Source organism: Tripterygium wilfordii, chromosome 12 (genome assembly GCF_013401445.1).
Source record: "Tripterygium wilfordii isolate XIE 37 chromosome 12, ASM1340144v1, whole genome shotgun sequence".
Classification (NCBI taxonomy): domain Eukaryota; kingdom Viridiplantae; phylum Streptophyta; class Magnoliopsida; order Celastrales; family Celastraceae; genus Tripterygium; species Tripterygium wilfordii.
In genome coordinates this window covers 9,179,301-9,190,116 of record NC_052243.1, presented here as the reverse complement: position 1 = coordinate 9,190,116, position 10,816 = coordinate 9,179,301, and the positions used below count along the sequence as shown (strand labels likewise).

At 37.3% G+C, this 10,816-nt stretch overlaps 1 protein-coding gene across 1 annotated transcript; it reads right to left on the bottom strand.

Annotated features, from left to right (window-relative positions):
• Window positions 1-6,324: 6,324 nt before the first annotated feature.
• On the bottom strand, window positions 6,325-10,027 carry LOC120011225 (triacylglycerol lipase 2). Its single transcript, XM_038862288.1, has 9 exons — window positions 9,736-10,027; window positions 9,529-9,648; window positions 7,992-8,132; window positions 7,791-7,901; window positions 7,534-7,677; window positions 7,406-7,446; window positions 7,215-7,294; window positions 7,038-7,133; window positions 6,325-6,818 (listed from the first exon to the last, which is right to left on the bottom strand). The coding sequence occupies exons 1-9, from the start codon at window positions 9,919-9,921 to the stop codon at window positions 6,496-6,498; spliced, it is 1,242 nt and encodes a 413-aa protein (XP_038718216.1). The 5' UTR covers window positions 9,922-10,027; the 3' UTR covers window positions 6,325-6,495.
• Between the last annotated feature and the right edge of the window lie 789 nt (window positions 10,028-10,816).

The following is a 10,816-nucleotide window of genomic DNA, read 5'->3' as shown; positions in this document are numbered from 1 at the left end:
GTTGCTCCTTCCTCTGTCCTAGAGCATACCACCAATCATAAGCCTTGTCCTTCAGGAAGTATGAGGCTACCATTCCCCGCTTCTCATCCGGAATGCCCACGGTATCTAGGCGTCTAGTCATCTCCTGAATCCAAGTATGAGCTTTTGCCACATCTGTATCACCATGAAATTTAGGAGGCTCCAATTTGCGTAGTCAGTCCACCTCACTCAAATGCCGTTGAATTCTGTTAGCCTCCCCCGAGGTCTGACCTCCACCACACCTTGAGTAGTTAGTCCAGCTCGTGCCTGAACTATCTGAGTAACATTCTTCATCATCTCTAACATCTCTTTCATCACTTGCACTTGAGCCTCAAACATCGAAGCCATCTGAGTAGTTGATAAAGTTTGCGCCTCTATAGGTGTGGCCTTAGGAGCAACTCCATCTCCACCTGCCACATTCACTGTAGGATTCTCTGCCTCCTTAGAATTCATCACGGCACTGCGCTGTCCCCTTTGTTGTACTCTACTCCATATAGGTAAATCAATAACTATTGTAGGAGTGGGTGAATTTTGTTCACCGCATCCCCTCCCGACTCCTCGACCTCGACCCCTACTCTGTCTACCATGACGGGTCCTAACACCCCCTCGTCCATGCCTCTATCTCCGGGACTCGAGTGAATGAGCACTCCTACGTGTATCCATCTACAACCATAACATAATTAACCAATGTTCAATATCACCATAACATACGTGGATTTGTGGAATTAGAATACAACCCCGTCCCATGAACGTGACTTATTGACAACATGTGTGTCACCCACATGCTGCCACCCAACAAGGACTCAAACTAAATCAACACACAATTTAACCACCATAAAATTTTAAAAAATTTGGAAAGCATCTCCCCGTATATCGGAGATCCCGCCCCTAACCAAGTATAACAAAACAAACCAAAATTCCATCACCATAGTCAAAATGGAATCTCATCATAACACAATTGAATAACAACTCCTAGGCAACTATCCAGTACAACAAATCCAATCCAACAGGGCCTCAGGCCATATCCATCCAGAACCATCAGATAGCATATATAACATTCTCATAAAACTTAACATATCCAAATAACCAAGATAACACCATACATCTCCCATGAACTAGTACCACATAACACATGCACTAACAAGTATAGGACATAACACAAATCAACAATACCCAAGCCAACCACGTCACGCGTCACCTCTCTGATCCGTAGTCGGGGCACTAGTGCTAGTACCTATATCACTTGAGGAGGAGGGAAAATAAAACAGTGAGCAGACTAAGTTTAATTCTTTGTTCTCTGGATTGATTGCTTATTTCCTATTGTTATGCATGCCTGATCAACATTATAATTCTAGGAATTGTTAGTTAAACATATTCGGCTGACCATGACCCAGTATTTGACGAAGTAACAAGAACTTGCGTAGGATCCAAGTTTTTTAAAGTATAAGCCTTTGATCTATCCATGCAATAAGGGCATGCTAATTTCCCAACTGTGCTCCACCCTGACAACATTCCATATGTAGCAAATTCATTATTTGTCCACATTAAAGCTGATGTCATTTGGAAGTTTTGCTTTCTTGAAATATCATATGTGAAGACACCCTCGTCCCATAGTAGTTTTAGCTCATCTATCAAAGGCTGCAAATACACATCTATCTTACTATTGGGGTTATGTGGGCCAGGAATAATACAGGTCAAAAACATGTATGGAGTAGTCACACACATCTCAGGAGGAAGATTGTATGGAGTAATAATTACTAGCCAGCACGAGTAAGGTGAAGCTGGTTGACCATACGGAGTAAAACCATCAGAACATAAACCAAGTCTAACATTTCATGGCTCAATAGCAAAATCAGGGTAAGTTTGATCAAAATGTTTTCCAATGTTCTTCATCTGATGGGTGACACAAAACACCTTCCTCCTGTCTTTTTTCATAGTGCCATCTCATGTGACTTGTAGAACTCATTGAGGCATATAGCCTCTTAAGTCTAGGAATGAGTGGCAAATAACGCATCCTTTTAAAAAGGACATCTTTCAACTTTCTCTTACAACTCTCACTTGGCTTATATTGAGCAGAACCACAAAACTTGCATTCCCTCAAATTTATATTATCCTTATAATATAATAAACAACCATTAATACAACAATCTATTTTTTGGGAGATGAGACCAATTTGGAGACTAATTTCTTTGATTGACAAAAATTAGAAGGTATGCAATTGTCAGGAGGATTTGTCTCTTTCATGAGTTGTATAACTTATTCAAAACACCATTGTGGCATATTATAATCAAATTTAATTCTCAACATCCTAACAGCGACTGACAACTCAAAGTGGTTAGATCCATGACACAATTGTTTTTGGCATGCATGCTACATATCATAAAATTTTTGAGCATCCATATTTGGAGCTTCCTCAACATTCTGTTCATATTGAGTAGTCAAATCAGGGCCTACAGCATCGAAAATCATTGTTTGATATCTATTCATTTCTTGATCATCACCGAAGTGCACACTACTTGAACCCAGTAAAGATTTGTCAACCTCAACATCTGTTTGAGGCTCTTCCTCTCCATGTGAAGTCCGATACCAATAATTAGGTGTGAACCCTTTTCTATAAAGATCAACCTTCACCTCATCAGGAGTTAAGTACTTCTAATTTTTGTGTTTTGAACATGGACACCTTAATTTTCCCTCACTTAAAAATATCTGATGTTGACATGCAAAAGAAATAAACTCCTCCACCCGAAGTAAAAAGTTATCTATAATTCCCTTTCGGCCTGGAAGAAGCCTATTATACATCTAGTTACGATGTTCAAGAATATCCATCCCTACATAGTGTTAAAAAGATATGAAAATTGCTTGCTAAAAATTTGTACTTCCTATAACTACTTGTAGAATTTTTCATAAAACTAGATGATTTATTATATTAGAAATAGGAGTGTAGGACTTTAAACAAAGACATCATAAAAGCCCTCACAAAAAAAAGACCCTGAAGGACACATGACCCCAAACAAAAGAGGAACCAAAAACCCCCTACAGCACAACATACAAAATTGAATAACATCAATGAAAAGCAAGTCTCCAAAGAAAGGCTGTAAAAATTGAACCAAAAAATGAAGGAAACAAGCAACCAACTGCTTAAAACAACTACAGAGACTCCACATGGACCCGGAAGAATATGTCACACGTCATCTAACACTCTAAATACACAACAAGAAATAAATGAACAAAAGGAGAGCCATCATGCACACCAGAGATGAGAAGAACCCAAATGGCAGCTGCTTAAGGAAAACTGCACACTTGCCCTTGAATCTACCAGCAAGGATGATAAGCACAGTACCTGAGGTGATGTTGGACCTACAGAACAACAAAATGAAATGAAAACTTACTAAGCACTAATAAAAATGAAAACTGACTAAGCACTAATAAAAAAAAAACCCACTAATGCACAACAATTATATCCATGCTCTCACGTTACATTTGCACATATTTGTACATATATCAGTAGTTGCTTGGCATTTTAATTGTGTAAAGACAGATATAATTGTAAGATTATTAAAAACAAAGGGCTACGACCATACTCCTTTAGAATTAAACCCCTCAGTATACATATAAAAAGAGCATATCTTTCACATAATCAGTAGGGAAAAAACAAACAAGATGGTAAACCCAAAAACGGTTATGTAAATACCAAACCAGATATCTGAGCTTGGTGATTCTTGGTTTGTGCTTGGTAAAAAACGGTTTCTTGACATCATCGGCAGGATAGAACTTCGACGGTTTTTTTGGGGCGATGATGGATGCATCAATGGCAAGTGATGATGAATGCAGCTGCTGTAATAGGGGTGGCGTTGGTGATGGGGTTGAGGCTGGGTCTGAGAAAATGGTGAATCCAAAATCAAAGAGAATAGAAATCTTACCAAGGAGAAGATAATTTTGTTTCCAAATGATGAAACCTAAAATCAAAGAGAAGCTAAGAGATAAAGACATGAATCTTACTAGGAGAATAGAAATTAGTTTGGCAAGGGACAGTAGGTGGCGTTGGTGACGGTGACGGCGACGACAATGACGACAACCAATTGTAATGGCGACATGAGGTGGCGATGGGGATGGCATTGAGAGAAGGGGAGGAGTTTTTTTCGGAGTATATCTGCATGTAAGAGGACGGTTTTTTTAAGCTACAATGTTTTTTTTGTTTCCAACCACATTTCGGTTGGAAACAAAAACAATCTATTAAATTAAGATTAATTTATTTTCCAACTGAAATTTTGGTTGGAAAAAACAAATAAAGTCAATTTTTTTAGATAAAATTTAGTTTTCAACTGATAAGATCGGTTGACAAATTAAATTTCAGTACGTTACATATAAAAATAATTAAATTGATTTTTGAACCGCAATAATCAGTTGGAAAATAATCTGAATGTTATAAAAAAACAAAATAACATATTCTGACCAAATGTTCTGCTGGAAGTATTTTTCAAAAATTTTTTTAAAAAAGTCTTATATTTGTCAACCGAAATATGGGTTGGAAAATTAGTTTTTCCTACCGATTTTCTAACAAATATTTTATCGGTTGATAAATGTTAATATAATGAGAAATGCTTGGAAATTGGTTACAAACTCGGTTGCAAATTCCAACCAAAATAATCAGTTGGAAAAAAGCTGTTGGTTTTCTGTAAATTTCTTGTAGTGTTGTGAGAATGAAGAACACTTCGAGAGAAAGAAATATAGAGCTAGAGTTGGCAAAGTTGGGGAAGAAGGAGACAATGAAATGTTTTTGTTAAAAGTGAAATGTTATCTCATGGATTGTAGACTATGGGATGAGATGAACAAATTTAGGCCCTTGGATGGATATGGACGTTTGAGATAGGAGAGAGAGACAAAAACTTGTCTTTGAAAAATGTCTCTTGGTTGATGCAATCTAGGCCATTGTAGACCATTAGATGTGAGAAGCTTTGGGGGATATTTTGGTGAGATAATCATGTTTGATCATTATTAAGACTTCTCTAATCTCGGTCAAAGTCAGCACTAAGACCAATTTGAGTTTTGGTCTACCTACAAACAAATCAAACTCAATACAAACTATTTAAATCCCTTTAGGGTTTCTTGCAATTAGTCCATGTTAGTTCTATAATCAAATCATCAAATAAGCATCATTGAACTAGTTTAATGCAAGTCTTGAATTTCTAATCCAATCGGGTAGGCATATGCAACTAGGGGTCACCATTTGACCGCGGGCCTAGACCCGGCCGGAGCCCAACCCAGGCTCAAGGGCCAAAGCCAGGCCCAGCCCCGCCCGAAAATTTATCAGGCTTGGGCAGCCAGTCCTGATGCCTTGGGCAGGCCTAGGCTCCATTTTTGGGGTCTGGCCCAGCCCGAAGCCCGACACCTCGGGCCAATTTTGACTTGGCCTGAGCCCGAAGTCCATCCAGAGGCCCGATCAATGTTCTGCATGTATATGTATATATATGTCTGTGTTTGTGTATATATATATGCTATGTGTGTGTATATATTTTCTGCATGTGTTATATGCGTGTTAGTGTGTGTATATATGTTCTGCCGACTTCTGCATGTGTATATATATGTGTGTGTTTATATATGTTCTGCTTCACTGCATGTATATACATATCACACATATATATCTGCACATATATACGTGTATCTACATAGCACACATATATAACTTTTTAAAAACAACCAACATTTTTTAAAAAAAATAGTCAAGGCCCAGGCCCGACCCTAAGGCCCGAGTTTTATGGGCCCTGACCGGGCTTGGGCTGCATTTTCCCAATCAGGCCCGGTCTGAAGCCCGATGATCAATACCCGGCCTGGGTCTGAAAAAGTCGGGCCGACACTGCCCGATGCTGAGCCCTATATGCAACAAGGTTTCTGAACACAATTAATAGATCAAATATCCATCACTCAAACGTATGACCTCAACATAGGGTTTGACGGGGGCTCTAAAAAATAATTTAGGACTATTTAATGAAAAATTAATCAAGTTCTCGTCAATTATAGCAAAATCAAAGTGAAAAACAAACGTGTCATTGAATGCATAAAAATCGTATACTTTATCAGTTAAAAAAATTGAAAATTTGCAGCAATATACTCAAATTATATCACAAATATGGCGAGTGGACATAATATATGGTGTACCTTGTATTAATATATGGTATACCTTGTACTATTAAATAACTATATATAATTGTTTTTTAAAAAAAATTAGGGGCGGGTCCCCTGGTCTCATTTGGGTACGCCATGGTCTAGTAGCCCCTTGATCAAAGTTGTACATACTCAAAGGATCGGTTTGGAATGCAAAGATGGCTCGTTAAGTTCTTGTTTCTGGATATATAGAGAGAGATAGCACCTTTTATGTGCATCCATCCGTACATACTTCTCATGAGGCTATTGTATTGGTAGCTAGGTGTGTTTTTTTTTTGGATAGGTTATGGAATTACTCCAATTTTTATAGTAACATTAGTGTTGACGTTTAAAAAAGGCGACAACTTGGTTGTACACAAGATCCTTAGCATTGACACCCATAATGAAATCGGCATGAGCATAATCCTTGATGTGCTGCACGTTGAACTTATCTCCGTCGTGGAACTTGAAGGCGTCGATCAAGAGCTCGACGTCGCGGACGTCTGAGAGCGCGTCTCGGCCTCCATAGCTGATGAAGATGGGAATGTCTTTAGGAATGTTTGATATGTTATATGTTGGTGGCAACGCTGCTCCATAGTGCATCATATTGAAGTCAATCCTCCCATAGTTGTATCTTGCTATCACCCCGTCACGAACAACTGCACACAAATTAACAATTGTATTAACTTTTCAGGAGCGGATAATATCTCTAACGTGTTTAGGTTTGAATTTCCAACATAACAACAGAGGATGTAGAATCCCCTTTTTTTTAATCTAAACTTAGGGTTGATTCGACAAAACCCTAATCTCCGAAGGTTATGTCCAAACAATCGTTTCAATCAAATTCCATTCAATTAGTGAACACAAATAAGACTTACTTTGAGCCAAGTGGACCATGTTCTTTGTTGATGTTGATTGAGGTTCATTCCTCAAGAAGAGGTTAACAATAGAAGAGTTGAGACAGCAATTTTGCCCTTGAAATGATAAAATATAATCAATTAAACATATATATAATTGTAGTAATTGAAAGACATTATATATAGATTATATAATACCAGTAATTGCTGATAATAAGTCGTAGCAGTCGATCCCCGGGTGAGCACATAGTACTTTGAGAAAGTGACCTACTGGCTCTCTGTAAATAAAATTTTACCCCAAAATTATTCCAAAAATATTGATCAAACTTTCTGAAATTTGGTCAGCTTACATACACTATAAACAAATATCATTTCTTGATCTTACGTACCCTTTAGGATTGAACTCTGCTAGACCCAAAAGTGAAGTGATCTGGAAAAAAGAGAAATTGATATTTAGATACAATACTATATTATATATTAAGTGATAAAATTGATAGATACATATATACATACATACCTCGCCAACAAAGGATTTGGCAATAACAACACCAAGTGCAGTAGTCATGTGACTCAAGTAAGCAATGGGACTCAAAAAGGCAGCTGATCTTAGCTTGTCTACCTGTAATCCCTCTGAAAATGATGCCAAAGCAATCAATGTCCCCTGCCAAACACATAAATATATTTTTATATCATTAATGAATATTGAAAAATAAAATGAAGTAGTAGAGGAGAGGGTGCAATTATATTTATATTTAATAATATTATTAATTATACCAAGGAATGGCCCACATAATCTATCTTCTGCCCTGTTTGGGTGTAGACATATTCGAAAAATGCTGGCATGTCGTGCATCACTAGCTCATCCCATGACCAGTCCCAGAAATCCTGTTCACATGTAGAAAGGAAGGAAAGTATATTTATTGAGATAGTCAACAAGTCAAAAGTCAAACAAGTAAGAGATTAAGCTGAATTAACCGGGTCATTGGGGTCAAGGGAGGTGTGTCTCCTGCTGAATCTGGTGCCTCTAGAGTTGGCGATCCAAACATCAAAACCCTTATCAGCCAAAATCAACGGCAGATTTTGCTCTGGTGGATTCAAAAGCCACGTCATCCCATCCTGCACAAAAATTAATCAACATAAACCATAAATGTGTCTACACATGATACACACATATATATATGTAGGTAGGTTCATGTGTTAGCTGCTTGCTTTGAAGTGCTGAAAATCCAGTTTGTCGCTGTGTGGCTTCTGACTCTATTAGGTAGATTTAATGTACAAGAGATAAGACATGTGCATGCGTCCCTTACTGTGTGTACTCTCGCACAGTGCCTGAAACGGTGGGTTGTCCTTTTATGGGGCCACCACCATTTGGTTAGGGAATTGTGGAAGCAAAGCGAGCCAACAACTTTGCAAGAGAGCCTATGTTATTAAGGTTGGTTTCATTGGAAGTAAAAAAAAGTGGTATCCAACAAAATAATATAATACTTGAAGCACCTTTAAATGACAAAATCAACAGTCTTGCTCCAAAAATGTAATACTTCAAGTGGTTTGGGTCAAAACCTCTCTTACGTTCTTCAACTTCACCCTATTTTTTCAAATTATAACATGGTATGAAGCATGGACTCGATCCATCTCCACCCGTTTACGTCACTTGTTGGACCTATAGGATGTTCTTATGAATAGACTACCAACAAGGACCCAGCACAATAAACAGCTTTTACAAGGACAAAATCACACTCGATTTGGGCTCTAAAATTTGGACAATAATTCAAGTGGTTTTGACCAAAGCTGATATAGATACTGATAAAGATAATGAAGATTTTCATCACGCAAAGTCAAAAGCAATTGGACTACACGGCAATGACAATCCCATTAATCATACAAATGTATATTCTACCAAATCAGGAGATCAAGCCAGTGATAAAGTTAATGGAGATATGCATCACAAGAAGTCAGGAGATAAAGAGATATCTTAGCATATTATTATTTCATTTACGTGATTATAGGAGTTAGCATTTATACTCCATTCATGTATATATATGAAGTAATGAAAAGGTAATAAACTACCAATGAGAATTACCAAAATTCAACAATTCTTCAAAAGCCTCACTCACCTCTTCATTCTACTTCTCCCTAGTTTCTTCAAATTATAACAGTAAAGTTGTTTCTTTTTTTTTGGGTTAAATTGTTCTCTAATTTTGGGTATAAAAAAAAACAATCTTTTGGAGACGTAAATGAAGCCTATGATATTGACTTTCAAGTTTCAAAAAGTGCCTTTAGAATCCAAAGCGTTTATTATAGAGTTCAGATTTAAAGACCCACAAAGAACATAAATCATTACATGGCACATGTCATACCATTAAAACTAAATCACATTACCATGCTTTCTTTATTGACTTTTCATGATTGACCTTTAACTCCGCTAGCAGAGCATGATTTTGTCGTATAGTGAATTCACACCGAAACTAATGCATAAATATTTAAGAAATGTAGTTAAATATATTGCACATACAACAAGAATCCCATGTTGAATTAGCACTGGAGGCCTCTTTGCAGAATTACCAGCAGCACCACCAAAGCGTCCTTCTGGGATTCTTTGCAGATTCAGTATATACCCATCTTTCGTTGTCACCTGCAAAACAACACAAATCAATGACCCATTATAAAATCCAGTGAAGAATTGTTAATTAAGATTGGGTGATTTAGGGATATTACGTACGTGAAGCTCCTGGCATGTGTAGCCGTGTATAATGACCGAAGAGGCGCATATACCATCCATACTGGATAACCCGAATGAACCACGGCTCGAACCCTGTGCTCCTTGAGGCAGAACCCACAAGAAAAGAAGGGCACAAAGACCCAGCATCCCTAAATTCAAGAAGCCACAATGAGCCATGACGAGCATTATTCCTAGCTAGCTTGGCCTTGGTTTGCTATGTGGGTGTGTGAAGATTGTGAGAGGAGAGGGTGCCCTTTATATAATCGGGAAGAAAAGGAGGTCATAGTCATACAACGGAAGAGTGTGAAATCAAATTTTGTTTTTTTGTTTCTTGGCTTTAACTGACTACAAAAGTTGATTTTTTTTCAATTTATACATAATTATATATATATATATATATATATATATATATATTTATATACCCGGAATGGTGGGTGGGTCCCACATGAGTTTTTTTGGCACATTATCATCATGATGAACGGCTGGATTTTGGGATTAATGAAGACAAAAAGAAAAAAGCCTAATTATTATAGGTTACCAAATCTATCTGCTATCATTATTGTAGTAGCATTTATTCTATTACCGTATCTGTTATTGTTAATATTGTTTGTCAAATTAGGCCAATGTATATTATACATACCCAACATAAGGGAATGGTCGGTGGGTCCCACTTGGGCCTTTTGTGTTTTTGGCAATTTTTCATGATAAGTAGGCTGGATATATTATTGGGATTTATGAAGGCTAAAAGGGACGAATTTTCAGTTTGGAGTTTTTGATTGCCAGACTTCGGAGTTATATAAATAGGTGTAGTTAAGTATATGAAAGATTAAAATTCAGCATTGTTATTAGATTGAAGTTCTATAAAATTTAACGATGAAATTGAGTTAAACATATATGTGCCCAAAGTTTGATTCTAATGAAAAGCATATTTCTCAATGGTATTTCACAATTTATCAACTTGAAATTTCAGAAAGGGCAAATAAAAAAATAATTGAGTCACTTATTGGTTGTGTTTGGTGAGGCAGTTCGCAGAGCGGTACTGTTTTGCGGGACTGCCTTACCAAACAACATGGTACTGCCT